At 39.9% G+C, this 22,289-nt stretch overlaps 1 protein-coding gene across 1 annotated transcript in view; it reads left to right on the forward strand.

Moving 5' to 3' along the window:
• LOC131439273 (uncharacterized) overlaps window positions 1-22,289 on the forward strand; it is a 270,667-nt gene that overhangs the window by 211,850 nt on the left and 36,528 nt on the right. Inside the window, exon 6 of the mRNA XM_058610087.1 lies at window positions 11,696-12,132. Coding sequence (XP_058466070.1) covers window positions 11,696-12,132 — 437 coding nt within the window. The remainder of the gene's footprint in view (window positions 1-11,695; window positions 12,133-22,289) is intronic.

The raw sequence follows: 22,289 nt of genomic DNA on the forward strand, positions 1-22,289 counted from the left end.
AAACATTGAACACATCGATAAATTGTCCAACGTGCTAGATCCCGAATACGAGTTGGCCAAAACCTCTCTCTAACGGCAGCTATGAGTAGTTGCTGACCGGCGTGGAATAGCTTGCGATGATAATACTGCATAATAGACTTCGTCAAAGGGTGTTGATGGTGAATGATCATAGGGTGTTTACGACTTTCGGACACTGGTGCATTAGATAATCGTCCACCAACTTGAATAATCCCATTAACCAGACGAGGATTCAGTGCTGATAATTTGGATGATGCCTTTACAGGTTCTCCCTTAGACAAAGATGCTATTTCTTCCGCAAAACTCTCATGTTGTGCAATTCGAACCAAAACTATCACTGCTTCGTCGTATTCCACAGAAGATAAATAATTTAACCGTTTTCTAGTGCGGTTGTTAGGCATCGCATTATGTATGAAGCGACGTATCCATGCTACCATTCGAACAAGATCAGGAAACGATGATTTACGCAAAAACAAGTTATTCAGAGGTTTTGTGTGAACAGGAAGCGATGCGGTAGGTTTTTCTTCTAACAGTGGACTGTTTGGTGGAGACATTACGTCCGCTGACTTTGGCCAGGTTGAATGTTGCTGGCGCATCCAAAGTGGACCTTCAAACCATCGTGGTTGGTATTGCAACTGAGCGGGTGTCGAACCCCGCGATATAATATCTGCTGGATTATCTGCACCGGCAATGTGATTCCAAACTCCCTTTTTGGTGATATGTTGTATCTCAGATACACGGTTAGCAACGAAAGATTGCCAACGACATGGTAACGATGAAAGCCAGCACTTAACTATCATGGAGTCCGTCCAAAAATAAACCTTGCCTGGAGGTTCGAAGCTACTGCATAACTTTTCATACAGATGACTCAGCAATAACGCTGAGGATAATTCCAATCTTGGAATGGATTGTTTCTTTTTCTTCCGACTGAGATCTTCTAATGGGGCTACTCGAGACTTAGACATTATCAAACGAACGCTAACTGATCCATCAATTGCTTCACATCGAAGGTATAAGCAAGCACCATACGCAGCCTCTGAAGCGTCGCAGAAACCGTGAAGCTCCGTAGAAACCAAGTTACTAGAGAAGCCGATCCATCTGGGAACAGAGAATGTTTCGAGAGCTGAGAGATTCAACCGGTACTGAATCCAAAAATTTTGCAGTTCCAGTGGCAAAGGTTCATCCCAATCTGATTTCAGCTTCCAAAGTTTCTGGAGGAAGATTTTGGCCTGAACGATGACTGGGCCGATGAGACCAATGGGATCGAAAATTCGAGCTGTGTCTGACAGTACTAGTCGCTTGGTGATAATTGACTCTGTATTCCAGTGTGGCACGGCGAATCTAAAGCAATCATTTGCTGGTTCCCAGATTATTCCAAGCGTTTTGACAGTAGATGTGGACGAATCGAGTTCTAGTATGGCACGATCATCTCTAAGTTCTGATGGAATAGAGGATAGGAGCTTTTCGCAGATTGAACCCAGCCGAATTCGTTAGATCTATGAGCGCTGATGCGAGAATGACTCCCTCTTCTATACTGTCTGTACCCGTCAACAGATCATCAACATAAAAATCATTTGCAACTGCTGCTGTTGGATGTGATTGTGCGCCTTCACTACCTAGCCTTTGAAGACATTTGGTCGCAAGATATGGTGCAGATGCGGTACCATATGTTACTGTAGTCAGCTGGTAGGTCCTCACTGGCTCGGTTGGCGCGTTTCTCCACAAAATGCGTTGCAATGGCTGATCTTCCTCTGCTACCTTTACCATACGGTACATTTTTGCCACATCAGCTACTAACGCAAATTTATGAGAACGAAATCTCAAGGTAATTGACAACAAATCCTGTTGCACTACCGGTCCCACAAGCAATCCATCATTCAAGGAAACTCCTGTAGACGATCGACAAGATGCATCGAAGACGACACGTAGCTTCGTCGTAGTGCTGTGGGGTTTGATTACAGCATGATGAGGCATGTAGTAAGAAAGCATTTCACCGCCATTCTCATAAATTTCTCGCATATGGCCCATGGATAAGTATTCTTCGATGAATTCGCTATATAACTTCTTCAATGTGATATTTACAGCAAGTCTCTTTTCTAAACCGAAGAATCGTTTCAATGCAATGGATTTTGAGTCAGCCAATTGATCAATAACGTAGTTTTTCTTAGGAAGAGTGACAATGAATCTTCCATCTGAGTCACGAACAGTTGTTCTGTCGAATATTTCCTCACACATCGTTTCTTCTACCGAATGAGTGCTTCGATTATTGCAGGACTCTAGTTCCCAAAATTTAGCGAGAAGATCCCGAAGATCAATTGATGCACACGTATGTGTAATGGTTCTAGGAATCTCCAAATTTGTACCCGGTACACGTCCAGATACAACCCATCCAAAGACGGTTTTTTGTAAGATGGGTCCATTTTCTGACAACTTCATTCTTTCATTTAACAGTAGATCGTAATAATACTCAGCACCGATTATGAGATCTATAGATCCAGGTTCACAAAAAGTTGGATCTGTTAAAATGACGCCTGCCGGAATGGCGAGAGTCCGACTGTTGACCGCCTGCAATGGCAGCTTCGAGGTGAGTTTCGGCAATACGTGAAGTTGAACGTTTTCCGAATACGATGAAATATCCAACGATCGTGGAGCTATCGTCGCTTCTACGCTTTTTGTAGATTTGACTATAGAACCACCGATTCCTCCCACGGACAGGGTACTGGCAGTCTCTGGTAACTTCAGCGATTGGAACAGAGTTGTAGTAATAAAACAATATTCTGAGCAAGAATCGAGAAGAGCTCTCGCTATCAGTGCATTTCCGTAGAAATCCGATACGCGAATCAAAGCGGTAGATAGTAAAACTTGACGTTGTGGTGTATATGTGTTTGCAGCTAGAGTGTTTGTACTGAGACTACGATCTGTGGTGGGTGGTGGGTGTGTTTGCGGTTGCGAATTTGCGTTTGCGACGTGTAATGAGCTTGTAGATGATCTAGTGTTCTGAGTGAGTGTGGTATGGTTCTGGGCTAGTGTTTGTGTTTGCTGAATGTTCGCTGTCTGTTGCCGATTTTGTGCACGTGGGAAGGAGGGATCGGTTTGCGGTGCTGTCGACGACGACTTTCCTCCGATGAAAGATCCAGAATGTAAGAGTGTGTGATGTTTTTGATGGCAATGTTGGCAGAATCCCTTCGTGCAAAACCGAACAAGATGCGTCGGAGATAAGCAATTCAAGCACAACCGACAACGTTTCACCATCTCGAATCGCTCAGACACCTTCAATTTGATGAATTTCTGGCACTTAAATGCAGAATGTTGAGCTTCTCCGCAGAATGGACATCGATTGGAAGACTGTACAGATGTATGAGACACTGTGAACTTCGGTTTCTTTATTTCACTGTGAACCGATTTAGGTGGAGCAATTGATTGAAGGACGCAACATTGATTTCGAAGAAATGACATCAAGGCGTCGTAGGTTGGAACATCTTTCGAACTATAGTGTGACTCCCAGTGTCGTAACGTAGCCTGATCTAGCCTCGAACAGATCATGTGAACTAATATTGTGCTCCATTGAGACGAATCCTCTCCAACTTTCTCCAACATCTGCAAATTACGGTCGAATTCGCCTATAAGATGACTCAACGCCTCGTAGTTTTCACGTTTCATCGGTTCAACAGCAAATAACGCATCCAGATGAGCCTTGACTATCAGTTTTCGGTTTTCATAACGTCTCTTCAACAAATCCCAAGCAATTGGATAGTTAACTACCGACATTTCTATTGACGAAATCTCTTGCAACGCTTCGCCGATCAACGATGATCGAAGATACGAAAATTTATCGATTGCATTTAATTGATCGTTGCGATGAATCAAACTTTGAAACATATCACGAAATGTGACCTAGTCACTTGTTTTGCCTCCAAAGCTAGGTAGACGAATATCGGGAAGCTTGACTCTTGATACCGAGTTGGTAGTAGTTAATATTGGAGTAGGTGCAACGTCAGTGGGCACTTGTGTAGGTGTGTTAGCTGATTTCAAACTTTGCAATAACGATTTCAGCTCACAGTAGAGATCTTCGGCGTTCTGTATAATTTGAGAGTGTTCAATTTCTCGCCTTTCCGCGAGGGTTTCCAAACGAACAGCACGTTCTTCAACTGTTTCCTTGCTATCGCTTGCTTCCTTCTCGTCATCTTCGTCAGTTAACAGCTCAATTTTTCTTCGAACCACGTAGAATTTTTTCATCGCGGTTTCCAGAAGCTCTAAACGATTATCTATCTGACTAGTATGCTTCTCCGCCTTAAATTTTTGCAAAAACTGTTTGGCACCATTGAAGGTGCTTTGTATCTGTCTCTCCTGCCGTTTCAAATCCTTTAATTCACTGGACATTGTTGCACCAAGCACACCCAAACTATTCAATTGCAATCAATATCACTACTGCACTGCACTCAGAATGTAACAATTTAATTCACAGTTTAGATTCACAAATTTGTTTCACTCGACGCGATCCGCGATTCAACTCGACGTCCCAGAGGTGACAGAAAATTAAACAACTCAATAAATTTGACTGCAGCGAGGGGAACCGACCAAGCGAACAAACGAGCAAAATAATGCCAGCAGAACCAAGACCATCCGTCAATCTCAAACTCAGGGATCACAAAATTCGCATGCAAAACTAAGTTTTATCTGTATAATTTTTTATTGAAAATGACCACCTTTTTCCACGGGTGCACGTCTCATGCATGACGCCACCACAGATCACATGCAAGCTTGTACTTCCCTTCAAATCTTTTGTTATGTCGAATTTCTCCGCTGATCCAGATTCCGTATATCCATCCGAAGCTCGTGGTTCCAAGTTGGCAGACTCCGATACCACGCGGTAAAAAGCGTAATGATGTAGCAGTACTATCAAAATGGTGGTCTTTTGTCGTCTTACTGACGCCACTATTGTTCAAACCGACGCGATGCCAAACTGAATAGGTCACTCTTTGTCGAATGATCGCCCAACGGTCCACCGGTTTAAACTATCCGGTTCGAAGGACCAAAAATGTTAATGTTCTTACTGAGACCGTTGGCGAAAACCTTGATGACACTAGATCAATCTAAAAAACTGACTTCGAATTTCAAACTCAACCAACTATATTTCAGAGTTCACTAATTTATTCTAATAGCTTTGTTCAGTGATGACACGTGCAGTAGCTAATGATAACTGATATTGGCCTCGTATTGAATGCGATACGATAGTACCAGTGGTGAATATATCGATAACGAACGATCCCGAAAGGTAGTCGATCTTGCCTAGTACTACCTGGTTATCAGTGCAATGAAACGAATGTACTATTTAATTAAGAGTGAATGAGACCAAGTGATCTTCGGGTTGTGGATCACATTTTGTGTTGCAAGACGGAAGGGCTTATCAGAGCGTTAACAATTACGATTACAAGAAAGCTAACTTCAACGCAATTAATCAGTTCCTATTTTCATTAAACTAGGAAACTATTTTATCAAATAATGATGGAAACTATGCGGCTGCATCAGTGACAAATATAATTTCATATTCTATTGATCATTTTGTACCTAAAAGAAAATACCATAAACCAGTTTACCCTCCTTGGGCTAATCCAACCCTTAAGCAATCAAAAAGAGCGAAGAGATCTGTCTTGAAAAAACTCACGAAGCGGCCAACTCTACATTATACAACACCCACCTTCTTCGAGTTCTAAGTAATTTAAAGAAAAACCCAAAAAGCTTTTGGTGTCATGTTAATGAATAACGTGAAGAAACAGGACTGCCTACTCATATGTCGCTCGGAGAGGTTAAATCATCCACCTTGCCTGGTAACTGCAATCTATTTCAAAGGCACTTCAGTAGCGTTTTCTTCTATGAAATCCTCAGCAGCACCGAAGTATCTAAAGCGATAAACATGGTTCCTCTTCGTTCCTCTGTTGGACCACAGAGGATAAGTAAGGCATGCTTTAAATTAAAAAGCTCTACAAACGCAATAGTACTAAAAAAGTGCTTGGATAGCCTCGTCTCACCACTGACAATGCTGTTCAACATATCCCTCCAGTTGGGAACATTTCCTGACCTCTGGAAAAAATCTTACATTTTCCCGGTTTTTAAGAAAGGCAACAAATCAGATATTACAAATTACCGTGGAATAGCCTCCCTATGTGCTGTTTCCAAGTTATTTGATATCATTGTTCTCGACTTCATAACTCATAAGTGCAATGACTATATATCTGAAAATCAACACGGATTTATGCCTAAACGGTCAACATCTACTAACTTAGTACCTTATACATCTTTTATCATGCAATCCATGCAGTCTCGTCTACAGGTAGACGCTATCTAACTGATTTCTTAGCGGCATTTGATATAATAAACCATCAAATAACAATTGCTAAACTTGACAGACTTTGCTTTGGTGGTTCTTTACTGGATTGGATGCATTCATATCTTACTGGTCGTGAGATGTCGGTAAAAATAGAAAACTGTACAACATCACCGTTTGCTGTGAGTTCTGGAGTACCTCAAGGAAGTCACTTAGGACCGTACATATATTTACTCTACCTCAATGATCTGCATTTCTTACTGAAATGTTTCAAACTATCATTTGCGGGTGACTTCAAACTCTACCATCTGATCAAAGAACAATAAGATGACTTCCCATTTCAGGGTTTCAGGTACTTTTTTACCACTTTTGCGACGTGAGGCCGAGCATTGTCGTGTTGGAGGATGACTTTGTCATGTCGCTCTTGATATTGTGGCCGCTTTTCTTTTAGCGCGCGACTAAGGCGCATCAATTGCGTTCGGTAGCGATCTCCTGTGATGGTTTCATTCGGTTTTAAGAGCTCGTAGTAAATCACACCGAGCTGATCCCACCAAATACAAATCATAACCTTGGCGCCGTGAATATTCGGTTTTGCCTTCGATGAAGTAGCTGCCCGGGCTTCCCCCATGGTCTTCTGCCTTTAGGATTATCGTATCGTACCCACTTTTCATCGCCGGTTACGATTCGATGTAAAAACCCCTTACGATTTTGTCTTTGAAGCAGTTGCTCACATACATATAGACGGCGTTCGATGTCCCTCGGTTTCAACTCGTACGGCACCCAGTTTCCATCTTTCTGAGTCATGCCTAGGGCCTTGACACGTTTTAAAATGGCTTGCTGACTCACTCCCAACGATTCGGCAAGCTCTTCTTGGGTTTGGAACGAATCTTCATCAAGCAATTGTTCTTCTTTGAAGGTTTTTTCTCTTCCACCACCATGTTTGTCTTCGACATCGAAATCACTATTTTTAAAACGTTGAACCCACTTCCGATACGTTCTTTTACTCAGAGCAGCATCATCGTAAGTTTTTGAGAGCACTCGAAGCGCTTCAGCTGCATTTTTTTCAAATTGTAACAGAAAAGTAAAACTTCCCGCAAATGGCGAGAATTGGGCTCATAAACAGACATTTTCGAGCGTGAATAATACGAAAACAAGAACAACTGTCACTGAAACGGCGATGACAATTCGTTAGGCACTGTACACACTCACTTTAAAGGCATTATCATCTATGTATTTTGAGCAGCCTAAGCCGGTACAGCCACCTATCGTAAAACGGCGGAAGCAAAGTTGTACACCTGATACTACTACATTTATATACTACATTTGAATTCAAACCAGTGAAAATCGATTTTGGTTGGTAAACGACTGGACAATGAGCAATTCAGGCCCCAATGTGGTCCTTAGCCTCTGGTACTGGCAGCTGGGGTACAAGTAACCATAGTAAAGATCGGGTAACCAACCCCGGTGGGAGCTTGGTCGTATTCTGACAGGGAATGGGGCATGCCTTCTCTTTACAGAGAGCGAGCCAACCCGAGCGTCTGTTCTCCATGTTAGGAGCGGCTGATTACCGTCCTTATGTCAGTGTGGGACTCTAAGCAGTGCTGACACGATGGCCCTCCGGCGAGACAGGAGGTTGGTGCAGGCCTAACATGCCGCCTAACATGAAGTTACGAACAATCAAGAAAGAAATACGACTCGGAATAATCGGCAAAGACCTACGCAACGAACTAAAACGATTGGAAGCTTGGCACATGGAACTGCAAATCGCTTGGCTTTCCAGGATACGACCGAATGCGGAATGATGAGCTTCAAATCCGCGGCTTCGATGTCGTAGCACTGCAGGAACTTTATTGGACGGGACAGAAGGTGTGGAAAAGTGGGCATCGAGCGGCTACCTTCTACCAGAGCTGTGCCACAATCAACGTTCTAGGAACGGGATTTGTAGTGTTGGGCAGGATGCGTCAGCTCGCGATTGGGTGGCAGCCAATCAGTGATAGGATGTGCGTATTGAAGATCAAGGGCCGTTTCTTCAATTACAGCATAATCAACGTGCATTGCCGATATGAGACGAGACCCGATGACGAGAAGGAAGCATTCTACGCGCAACTGGAACGAACCTACGACAGCTGTCCACGGCGGGATGTAAAACTCGTCATCGGCGACATGAATGCTCAGGTAGGCCGGAAGGCAATGTACAGGCCCGTGATCGAGCTGGAGATCCTGCACGCGGTAACAAACGACAACGGTCAACGATACTTTGCAGCCTCCCGAGGAATGGTAGTTCGAAGCACCTTTCACCCCCGCAAAGACATCCACAAAGCCACCTGGAGATCATCTGATCAACATACGGAAAATCAAATCGACGGGCGATTCTTCTCAGACGTCATCAATGTCCGCACTTACTGCAGTGCCAACATTGATTCAGACCATTGATTTGTGGTTTGTATGCGCTCAAAACTATCGACGGTGCACAACACACGTCGCACAGGAACGCCTTGACTCAATCTCGAGCAGCTACGTAGCATTCGTACTGCAGAGGAATACGCGCAACAACTGGAGCTAGTGCTACCAACGGAAGAGCAGCTTGGCGCGGCGACTCTTGAAGACGGTTGGAGGAACATAAGGTCCGCCGTGAATAGCACTGCTGCAACCGTACTTGGTACGAGGTTATCGAATCGAGGAAATGACTGGGTTGACGGCGAATGACAGCAGTTGGTCGAAGAGAAGAATGCAGCAAGGGCGAGGATGCTGCAACACCGCACGAGAGCGAACGAGGAATAATACAGACTGGCGCGGAACAGACAGAACACGGTTTTCCGGAGTAAAAAGCGCCACCAGGAAGACCAAGATCGCGAAGCGAAGAAACAGCAATACCGCGCAAATGACACACAGAACTTCTATGAGAAGGTGACCGGCTACACGCCACAGGCCGAAATATGCAGAGATACCAGTGGTAACCTTCTCACGAACGAACGCAATTAGGTATTATATTCAATTACCAATTCAATGTCTAAACGATATAAACTCTCGTACTGCAAATAGTTGAAACTTAGACTTCACGTGCTATGTGCAGCGATGCCAGAAGTTAGTAGTGCCATTTCCATTGATTGATTTTTCTCGAAAACTCTCCCGGTGGAAAGCTTTTTTTTTTGCTCGTCAGACAAGACTTGGTCCCGTAGTTCTCCGTAGATTTCCGTAAAAAAAATCCAATTTCCATAGATTTTGTCTACAGATCCGTAGTCCGTGTAAGTGATAATAAATATCCACCTATCTAAAAAGCTCCACACAAATTGGACTGAAAATAATTCATTACAAGTAATTGAGTTTGGATCTACTCAGTTTACATGATACGTATTTTCCCGCAAAATGAGCACACTACTGGAGAAGTCCTTATTTGGTCCTATAAACATTAGACAAAGCCACAATACAACTAGTCGAGTACAAAGTCAAATGGGTTCAATTAACATCGTCGGGTGGATTCGCGTTTCCTTACAGTGACATTATAGAATTATTTTACATATTATCGTCCAGAAGAAAAACTCGTACCTACAACCTACTCCTTACCATGGAGGTGCTGAGCCACTTTGGTTTTTTCAGAGTAGCTGAGTTGGTTGAGTATCTTCACGATGAGCCGGAGATTTCAGATTTTCAGATTTCAGAGATTAAAACCCTTGCCCTGGGCGATACTTGTTTGAAAAATTCATTTATTTATTACACCCTTTCCTTCAACCTGTTGCTCGTTTGCAGTCTTGTCAAAAAAATTAAAAACTTACTATAAACTATTACTGATCACATTTATGCACAAATTTCAACTATAGGACGACTACTACGTAATCCTAACAGCTCACGCGACAATCACATCTATACGTTTTTTTTTAATATTCATTACACACTAAACTTTGTCATCTTTTAATGAGTATCTTGCAGCTCTCTCTAGTTTTCAAAGTTTGTAAAATATATTCGCCATTGGTTTTTGAAATCAAATTTTATTGACAAAATAATCCTTACAAACAAATTTTTCATATATTAAATATGATCAGTATCTAACGGGGAACCAAATTTGAAAATTAACAAGCGAATGCAATGAAAACCGCGAAAATGTTACCGCAGAGACGGGACTCCAACCCGTCGCTGTACCTGGTCACTACGGCATTCAACTTACAGTCCTATATCTACGGAAACATATTCAACAGAGACACACATATCAAATCGATCACAAGTCTATTCTTCTTCTCTTCTACTTTGTTGACGAAACTGATTCGAGATTTTGTTTATATCTACTTTTGCTATCTGAGCGGGAACACACATCTATATAATAGTCTCCACTATTGTGTATGTAAAGCAGCGGTAGCGATTATGATCTCGCGCACAATATTTTGAAGAAATAGTTTCATATATTGTTTTTACGATCACAATAATTTCGTTAGTTTATGTTTATGTCTCTTTTCCGAATTTGATAATATACTGAATTTTATTTTGATTTGATTATTTTGACACGTATACTGTCGCTTTTCCCTTCGCTGCAGTTTCCTTGCAAGTACAAAAGTGAAATTTTTTTTATGATATTCTCAATTCATCGGCCATACTACACACATAAATATAAAACATAAAAATGATTAATTTTGGAATCTGTCTGTCAATATTATTTACGATAATAGCACTTCAAACTTCACTAACCCATCCGAGTTTGGTAAGTTGTTTGCTATTCAACAAATGATATACAAATCAGGGGGAAATCTATGACAAACATTACTTTGTTTGACATTGCTCTCACCGTCCCGAAAAACATCTGTGATACTTACATCCTTATTGCTGGAGACAGCCAAGATAAGTCAAAGTTCCCGGAAAAGAAGTAAGAAAAGAATAAAAGTTATCCAAATACCGTAATTGAATTGACTCTCACTTCACAAAACAATCTTCCCGTTCGCATTCAGAACCAGAAGCGAGCAAAAGATGTTGCTCTGGCCAAACGAATCCCGCGTCTCGACGTCCTCCTACGAACAAATGAGCCAAATTGTTTCGCTTCATTTCCTCCCAAGAATGGTGAAACTTGTTACCATTATCGTTATATCGGCATCATCATTAACATCGTCATTATTTGAGCATTTGAACTTCCCGGTCGCAAACTGACACCGTTTTCCTTGGTGACTAGAGAGGGGAAACAATTCTGCTGACGCCATCGTCAACTTTCCGTCCGGAAATGAACCGCATTGAGCTTTCGTCACCTCTAATTGTTTGTTTATTCTGCCATTTCACTTTATTTGATTAATAATTTTCCACCAGAATGGCGCCTTTGTGTACTAACTGCTAACTGACTAACTGTTTTGCTTACATTCTCCGACATTCTTTCAGTTATTACGCATCGACACTTTTCGGTCCTATCCAGCAGCAGCCCAGCTCCCCTCCAAGGCCACTGAAGCGACAACGATTGATGGGACCGAGCCGGCTGGCACTGACGGGTAAACTGAGCAGTGCCGGACTGATGGCAGGCCCCCAAGGTCCCGCCCAGCAGCAAGTGCAGCACCCCACCCAACAACAACTTCAGCTTGCCGCGGTGGCTGCAGCAACAAGTCCTTCGGCGGCAGCTGTTGCGGCCGCTGCCGCTGCCGGACTCGGCAATTACTACAGCAGTGCAAACGGGGTCCTAGCCGGCAACGGTCTCAGCAACGGCTGCATCGCCAACAACGGATACATCAACAACAACAACTATATGGTGAACGGTGAGGTCAACGGAACCATGTCCAGCTACACCAACGGGCAGCACGTCGTCGGACCATTCAAAGTTTACAGTAAGTACTCGTTGATTTGATTTCTTGAGCTAATGGCGACGATAGACAACAGTTTATGTTGAATTAAGGAGAAAATATGAAATCTTGATATATCAACAACTATCCATGGCTAATTTATATCAAATTCAGATACGTTTTGTGATATTTATAATATCAAAATTTGATACAATTTTGATAATTTCATCTGATCGGGCTCTTTGAGAGAAAGAGGCTCTCGTTACTACTCAGTGGATTGGATGAGTGAGTGACGATGGTGCACTATTCTCACCGTCATCCATTAATTCCTGACAATCAGTTGTTGGTGGTAACATCGTTATGGGGCTGGGTTTTATTTTCGAGTCATCGATGTTAGCTGGAGCAGACCTTGATGTACATATATTGATTGCTATTAGAGCATTGTGTTGTTATTGGTTTGTGGGTCCAAAGTATTGATGTTGTTCTGGGCCGACGAAGAAAAAACTTGATTGTAATTGGGTTTCGATGTCTTCCAGACCAGTTTCTCTCAAGGCTTGTCATATTGAGCGCTTTGCTGACAGTATTGTCACGTGGCTTGCAAGTTTTCTTAGGTGAACAATTCCCTCGTGATTGAAAGCCACGTAAGAGGGAATTGGTTTCGCCAAACGCATGAAAACAGTGCATACAAAAATCATTCGCCTGTTTTAAAAGTTTGTTTTGAGTCGGATCGATCTATAAATCCGTAAAAAGTAAATAGTTTGTCGTATTAGATATGCGTGCAAAGTTGCATCTAAATCGAAGTATGTGAAATCTGATGACTAGTTTTACACTTTTCGAATTGCTCGTCTGTATTTTAAATGCAATATATTCAATTCTGTGTCACTCAATAACTATTATTTTATTAAATGGTGTCTAAAAAAATTAAGGAAAGCAAGCCGACATTCTGGTAAAATACGCTAAAAATACGTTTAATGCTATTTTTACGAACCAAAAAAACTACAAGGATCAGCCCCATGGGGTTGTTCGAGCCATTGATGTGGAACAAGGCAGCAAAAATTTCTAATGATCTACAATCGAACAGTTCAATCAATCGTCACACTTTTGAATCCGCAGTTGCACGAGAGTCCTAGATTGATCTTGATTAGGAACCAACACCGAACATTGTTTGTTTTATAGACGACAAAATTACACAAATTATTTTTCGCCAAGCTTGCGTTCAAGTTTTGTACGCAAGAAGTTATTTTTATAGCGTTTCTCTCCCATTACTACCATTTTGCGATTTCGGTAGAAGCGATAAACTTTTTCTCACTATTAATCGAGTTCATCTTATATAAATTAGAAATTAATCTTAACCACTCAAAATTTACCCTGGGCTAGATATCAATTTCTCAGGCGAAACGACATTACATGGAATTTCATCCGAGCTTGCATGACACAAGATCAGAGCATATTAATTAAATCTTCAAATCGTTTTACGGCACTTTTTGTCTTGCTGTCAAGTACAACCTCGCTACGCGTAGGACTGAAACGTTAGCTATAATTTTGCTTCTATTTATAGATTCACGTACTTCCAACAGCTTCGCTTTTGCATCGTTTGACCAATCAGAGCGATGCTTTCCCTTTGATATCTCGCTTACTCCTTCAAAACCGTCGTTTATGGCAGGGAAATCCGATATGCCGGAGATTTTTAGCAGACAAAATACGACACTGCTGGCTACTAATCAAAATTTTAATCATTTACAATAGAAAATACGTGGCTTGATACATACAAATCGAATCTTAGAAATATTTCCAATCAAATAATGAAATAATATTTTTAATTGATACAAAATATACTGAGCTGTAAGTGATTAAAACCTGATCATATTTCTACGTGTACTTTTCTTTAAGTTTCTGATTTGCATCCTTATATAGAAAATAAAGATGTGTTTCACATCAAAAATTAAAATGGTATTTATTAGTTTGTATTCTAATTCTTGAAATATCAATCCACCATTTTTTTCAAATATTTTTTAAAAATGTCCTCTCAATTTTCTATAACCTCTTCCTAGACGACATTTTTGTACATTTCATAGTTTTCGCGTTGTAACTATGGTAATGGTACAGTTGATAAAATTTGTGTAATTGATGCAAGCTCGTTTTCAGATATTTGGCAACTATTTCCTAATTTTTAAGACCATCAGCTTAGAAGATATTTTATTGGAAAAATTCTCAGCACAGTTTCTTGAAGTTTTTTTTCGTCGCGTTAAATGTCGATTTAAATTTCTTAGCACTCTAAAATCGATTTAGTAAACCGATAGCCCTTTTTACATTCTTGTACAGATTTTACTGCGTCAATCCAGAACCCAGAGTCGGATCTGGATGAAATTCAATAGCAGGCTATGGAGCCACAAGACGTTTCATTTGTATCTTAGTAGACCAAATTTTTCCCAGCGGTATCCAAGAAAATTGGTAGCTTTTTTACATTCTTTTGTACTTTTAACCCCGTCAATCCAACACCGAAATCAGATGCGAACATAAGCAAGCAATAAGACTATGAATCAAGGCTTGCGATAATTGGTCCAGAGTTTCCTGAGAATATCTAGTGCACTTTTTATGCACATTTCATCATTTTATTCGGATACCGCAAGTTGGATCCGGATCAAATTTCCATGTAGGCAATGGGACAACGGGACATCTCATTTGAATAAAAGTTTCTGAAAATGAGCCCAGTGGTCTCTACATTTGTGTTTTGTGCACGTTTTATTAATTTCATTGCACATTTTACCCCATTTTACTCGTGAACGGGAAATCGGATCTGGAATTTCATAGCCAGCTATGTGCTGGCTGTAAGGTTTTACATTTATGACTACGTTTATTGCAATCTGTTGAGCAGTCTCTGAAGAAATCTAGTGCTTATATATTTTTCATTTCATCGCGCATTTTACACCGTTTCTTCGGCACCGATAAGATTTCTTTATAAAAAAGTAAAAACCGAATTCTTTAAATTACATGCACAAATATCTCTGGAATTGCGAGCAGGATAAAGGTCACCACGAGCAAGTTTATTGCTTCTAATCTGTAAGATCTATCTGAAACATTGCCATTTTATTTCATCAGAGATGTGATGTTATACAAAAGCCCTCAAGTTGCTTTAGATGTAACTTGTAACTGTACCATGAAGTAGATATCAGTTGAATTAAAACAAATAGATTTAAAACCATGTTAGATGTAAAATTAAATTGGTAAACATTGATTTTTTAAGAACTTTATATTTTAAACAAAACCTTAGTTTTGCTTTCAAAACATAATGAAAATTAAAAAACTGCAAAGTAACTGTCCATTCAATTGTAAACTTCAAATGTGTGCATGAAAATGTATGTAAATTCACAAATATTTCAATTTGTATAATAGTGGGCTTAAAACAAAAATAACATATTGACTATAAACGATAGACTTTATCTTCCTTGAAAAAGACCTACACCACAGGCCGAAACGTCGGATAGTAAACAACATTCGTTTGTATTATAAGACTGAGAGAGCCGTTTTCCTGTTTTTCCACGATTGAAACAAAAGTATCAGAAGAAAATACATAGACAAACTATTGTTTTCAATATTTTTTTCTTGTTCTTGAAAAATTTTTCCACTCTTCTCAGTGTATGGTTTGCTGAGAGCGCCATATCGATTTTCTCCAACTTTGTCTTGGACACAATTTTTGAATTTTGGAATTACTCTATTATGAGCAATTGATGCAAGATTCAATTTAGAAATTAATTTAGATTTGATCCAGTATTTTTAGGTTTTAGCACAGTTTCAAAAGTTTTACGCTTTTTGTGTCGCCACTTTACAAAACGAATTTGAATTTTTCAACACTGATTCTCTAATTATGCCTAAGCCGGAAGTCGCATTCGGTCCAAATTTATTACAAACTTTTTTATTCGTATCAAACCATAAGACCTTTGATTTGAAGCTAAGCTTACAAAATATCGGTTGTACCATGTATGAGAAATCGAACTATGTTCAGATTTCAAATGTTTGATCACAATTTAAAGTACTTCTGGAACCGGAGACTAGGGATCGGCATGGCCAAAGCCGGTTTGTTTGGCCATAAACTAACTAGATTTATCAATTGGAACAATTTTAATCACAGTCTTGAAGAAAGTTAATGAAAATGGAGATTTGAAATTTTCAACACTCACCGCATTATGAAGGGTGATTTTTCAAGAGGTAAAGAGGATTTGATTTTCAAAAAAAAGTGTGAGAAAATTGATGCAATCGATCTTGGCCGCAGCTCCGCTTTAGATGACCCATGTACAAGGTCCAATTTTGGAACACTGTCTCCAATATATCAGACGGTGTTTTACAAAAAAAATACTTCAATATTGGCTTCCAGTGCGTCAATCGTGGCTGGTTCATTCTTGTAGACATGAACCTTAACATGGCCCACAAGAAATAGTCCAAAAGTGTTACATCAAACGATCTAGGCGACCAATTATTATTGTCAACCATGCCAATGGTTATACGTTGTGAATAGATGCGGTAGCAACAAACAACTAAAGTGTATACCGTTGGCTGTAAATGTGTTTCTCCGATAACTAAATATTACTGGTTGTTCGTCACGTGTTTTCTCGAACTAACCACTACCAGATCGTTCGTTTTCGATATTCGTTATAATTCTAACTAAACTGTGTAACCGCCATTTGTAAATCCAACTGTTCTTTATTGTGATGATGACGAATGACGAGCGTAGTATGAAGCGGTTGCGAAGTAATACTGGTACTGCTTCGGTATTGATGAAGGATGGTAAGTCTGATGGTACAACTGAAATTACCTTGGAAGTTGTTATGCAAATGTTGACCAAACGTTTCGACGAAACGAATTCTAAAATTGATTCTTTGAAAATGGACTTGAACGCGAAACTTGATGGTATAAAGTAGGATCTCCAAAGTCAAATTAACACAGTCAAGTGTGACATTGATGATCTAAAGTTAAAATGCTCGTCTGATCTAAATTCATTTAGAACGGACGTTCAAACAGTCAAATCTCTTATTCACACTAGTACCGAGGATATTCATCGGCTTGAAAACAGATCGAAATTGATCGTTACTGGTTTACCGTACCTTGTCAATGAAAATCTTCATGATCATCTGACAAATATTCCAAAGCTATTCGTTTCGATGCTGAATAACTTAGCAATATAGAGTGCAAGCGCCTAAGATCGGGGAAGTTGACCACAGGTGATCGTTGTCTCATTCTTCTGCAATTTTCGATGGCTTGTTTGAGAGATGAGTTCTATGCGAAATACCTAATGAAACGAGATTCAAGCCTAAAACGTATTGGAATGGATTTGGATCGTCGAATTTACATCAATGAGAATCTTACTTTGCAAGCTAGGACCGTTAAGCGTGCTGCACTTCAACTTCGTCGAGAAAATAGATTGGCAGCTGTATCAAGAAAACTTGGTATTGTATACGTGAAGAAAGTACCCGAGGGATCATCGATGGCTATTCTATCTGTTGAGCAACTTAAATAAATCTAAATCAACTTCATTCGTGCACTTTAGTTGTAAAGGGTGATTTTTTAAGAGCTTGAGAACTTTTTTAAACAATAAAACGCATAAAATTTGCAAAATCTCATCGGTTCTTTATTTTAAACGTTAGATTGGTACATGACATTTACTTTTTGAAGATAATTTCATTTAAATGTTGACCGCGGCTGCGTCTTAGGTGGTCCATTCGGAAAATCCGCTTTTTTATCGACAAATTTTGTTCAGCGATGAGGCTCATTTCTGGTTGAATGGCTACGTAAATAAGCAAAATTGCCGCATTTGGAGTGAAGAGCAACCAGAAGCCGTTCAAGAACTGCCCATGCATCCCGAAAAATGCACTGTTTGGTGTGGTTTGTACGCTGGTGGAATCATTGGACCGTATTTTTTCAAAGATGCTGTTGGACGCAACGTTACAGTGAATGGCGATCGCTATCGTTCGATGCTAACAAACTTTTTGTTGCCAAAAATGGAAGAACTGAACTTGGTTGACATGTGGTTTCAACAAGATGGCGCTACATGCCACACAGCTCGCGATTCTATGGCCATTTTGAGGGAAAACTTCGGAGAACAATTCATCTCAAGAAATGGACCGGTAAGTTGGCCACCAAGATCATGCGATTTGACGCCTTTAGACTATTTTTTGTGGGGCTACGTCAAGTCTAAAGTCTACAGAAATAAGCCAGTAACTATTCCAGCTTTGGAAGACAACATTTCCGAAGAAATTCGGGCTATTCCGGCCGAAATGCTCGAAAAAGTTGCCCAAAATTGGACTTTCCGAATGGACCATCTAAGACGCAGCCGCGGTCAACATTTAAATGAAATTATCTTCAAAAAGTAAATGTCATGTACCAATCTAACGTTTAAAATAAAGAACCGATGAGATTTTGCAAATTTTATGCGTTTTATTGTTTAAAAAAGTTCTCAAGCTCTTAAAAAATCACCCTTTATTAATGGTATTATTTTATAATTCGCTTGATGTTTGTAATGATTGATAATGAGTGTATAAATGGTTCTAATAGTTTAATTAAGCAACCTAAAAATGTACATTGCTTCTGCTTTATAACGTGATGTCTGATAATGTGAACCGCACACTTCCGCAACTTACAATACCGAGGGCGGTGATGGATTCGGCTTTAAGGCCAAATAAATTGTATATTTGTCACGCTAATGTTCAAAGTCTCTGTGCCCGAAGATTTAGTAAATTTGATGAGATTAAGAACATGTTAGAATTATCGAAAGTTACTGTTGCATGTTTGACGGAATCATGGTTGAATGAGATTGTACCAAACAATGTAGTAAAGATTCCTGGTTATAAAATGTTACGAAATGATCGTTTGTACAGAAGAGGAGGAGGAATAATCATGTACATCAAAGAAGAAATCCAGTTTAAACAGGTTTTTTACGTCTGTTGTGTCCGACATGTCGAGTTATCCGACAGAGTGTCTTGCAATCGAAGTGGTAGTAGACAATAATAAAATTCTATTGATAGCAATGTATAATCCACCTGAATGTTCCGCTGCAGCCTTCTTGCAATCAGAATTGTCAGAACTTCTTTATTCGTACGAGCATATTTTCCTAGTTGGGGATCTAAATACGGACTTCATGTGCGATGGAAGATAACGAGACAATTTACAGGCAGTTTTCGACACCTTCTCAGTGCAGGTTATTGGAGTGGAACCCTCTTATTTCCATACTGGCGGATGTTCACAACTAGATTTGTTAGTGACTAATGAACCTGATCGGGTACGTGTTTTCAATCAAGTGAGCGTACTGGGTCTATCTAAACACGATCTGATTTTTGCATCACCATACAACAGATTCCTTGGGCACAGTTCTATGCTATGAGTGAAACGGATCACATGGTCGAGTTCTTCACTAGACAAATTAACGATGTCCATGATTCCGTTATTCCTTTACGATTTGTTAAACAACGTAAACAACAAAATACGTGGTTTACTACTGAAATCAATGCAAAAATAATGGAAAGAGACATAGCATATAGAGATTGGAAATTTGCTGCGGATGATCAGAAAGATAGATTAAGGATGATCTACAAGGTACTGCGAAATCGTGTTACTGGCCTCATAAGACAAGCAAAATTGGACTACTGTAATACGCACTTCGATTTCAGAAACTCCACTAACGTTATATGGAAGCAACTTAAATCATTGGGCCTCGGAAGACAGAATTTTGAGATCATATGTAACTTTGATCCTGACTAAGTAAACAACACTTTTGCATCTCACTTTACGCATTTTAGCGATTCTACAACTTCGAGTAATTTACGACCCAACGAATGTCTAAATGTCTTCAGCAGTATGAGGTTGTAAATGCCGTTTTTGATATTAAATCGAATGCTGTTGGGTCTGACCAACTATCATGGAAATTTATGAAAATAATTACTCCTCTCATCATTTCTCACATATCGTCCATCTTTAATAGAATAATTGTGTCCTCATCTTTTCCAAATGCCTGGAAATCGGCTAAAGTAGTACCAGTAAACAAGAAAAAGCATTTAAACACGATCGACAACTTGAGACCGATAAGTATTGTATGTGGACTTTCTAAAGCTTTCGAGAAACTACTGAAATCGCCAATTGTTTCTCATTTAAATCGTAATCGTCTGCTCTCTGATAAGCAGGCTGGATTTCGTCAAGGTCAAAGTGTGAAAACTGCTCTGCTCAAAGTCTATGATGATATTGCTGTAGCTGTTGATAAAAAAAAAGTCAAGTATTGCTTCTGCTATTGGATTTCTCTAAGGCCTTCGATACAATTTCACATCTACGTTTATGCGGCAAACTTCGTTATCTCTCTGGTTTCGATCAACAGGCAGTTGCATTGATAAAATCATATTTATCCGGGAGAACGCAGTTTTTGTGTTGCCACGGTTCTACATCAGAAAGGGTGTCGGTTGTTTTTGGTGTCCCGCAAGGATCTGTGCTTGGACCCATTTCTTTTTTCAATGTATATCAACGATCTTCCTGAGGTTTTGAAAAACTGCGGTGTCCAGATGTTTGCTGATGATGTTCAATTGATATTTTCAAAACCTGGTATGACGCATGCGGTGCTTTTGGCGTTGTTGATGGAAGATATACATGCAGTGGTGCGATGGGCTAAAGATAACTCGTTATGTATTAACTTTTCTAAAACTAAGCTTGTGCCATTCGGAGTACATCGTCGAGACACCTCATTATCCGAAGTAGTTATCGACCAAAATATTATTGAGGTCACGGACTATGCTAACAACCTTGGGCTCATTTTTCAAGCTAGCCTTCATTGGGACAGAGCTGTTGCGACTCTTTATGGTAAAGTTTATGCTTGTCTTCGAACTTTGAGATCAACAACATTCGCTTTGCCTCAACACATCAAATTGAATCTGTTCAAAAGCCTCATCTTACCGCATTCAATCTTCGGAGACGTTCTTTACATAAATATGAGCGCAGCTATGATGTCTAAACTGGAAGTTGCTCTTAACGACTGTGTTCGTTATGTGTATAATTTAAATCGCCGCGCATTGGTACGTCACTTGCAGAAAAACTTAATTGGATGTCCTTTTTCTCAGTTCTATCCCATGAGATCGTGCTTATTTCTGCATAAAATTATACATGACAAGTTACCTAATTTCCGGTTTAGCGAAACTGACTCTTTCTCAAAGCAACAGAACTGGAAACTTGATTGTACCAACACATAACACATCAAGTTACGGAGGAACGTTTTTCGTGCGGAGTGTGGTTTACTGGAACTCATTGCCATCTGTATTAAAACGTATTTCATCGGAAGCGATGTTCAAGAAAGGCTGTTTAAATTATTTTAATAATTAGATATTAGCAATATTAGCATTCACAAACTAGTGTATAATTTACAATACTATCCTATGTATCTTCGGCAGTGACAATTTAAAAAGCATAGCCTTACGTCATGTATACATTGATAAATAAATAAATAAATAAATAACAATTGACGGGCCCAAAACGTCAGATAAACTATTCACCGAAAACGGCTCTCAATTTGGTCATTTTTGCGTGCCGTGTGGCATGTGGCACCATCTTGTTGAGACAACATGTCAGGCATGTCCAATTCTCCTATTTTTGGAAACAATCGTCAATCATTACATGGTAGCGCTTGCCATTCACAGTATTGAATATAAGTTGGTGAAGATCGGCTCAGTGAAAACTCGGAGTAAGTTCCAGCTTTCATTACTGGACTACTGTCTCGGTACTTCTGGAACTGGAAACTTGGAGCTAACCAGATCTAAAAACGGGAGTGATTTTTGGACAAATTTTAAGGAAATTGCTCCTTCTTACTCTGGTCACTTATGGAAAAACACATGCAATTGCAATTCTTGGACAAATCATACTATAATTCCGAAACTGGAAGTTGAACCCAAAGTGAAATTTAAGAATTTTGTATGTTACTACAAGTCCTTTCATTAGAATCTAAATTTATGAGGATCGGTTCAGCCATTGCACAGTGGGAAAAAATCTATGAAAACCCGCAAAGAATTCTTTAACTCATGAACTAATTGAGATAGGTCAACAAACTAAAGCAAAACTTCTTATGTAAAAATGTCCAAGGAATCCAATGGTTTACAAGGGCCGCACGAATCGCAATCCTGCTCGTTTCACCCCAAATGAACAGCAATTTTGGGGTTTCCTAAAACATTCGCTCTGTAACT

The sequence above is a fragment of the Malaya genurostris genome, chromosome 3, assembly GCF_030247185.1.
Source record: "Malaya genurostris strain Urasoe2022 chromosome 3, Malgen_1.1, whole genome shotgun sequence".
NCBI lineage: Eukaryota > Metazoa > Arthropoda > Insecta > Diptera > Culicidae > Malaya > Malaya genurostris.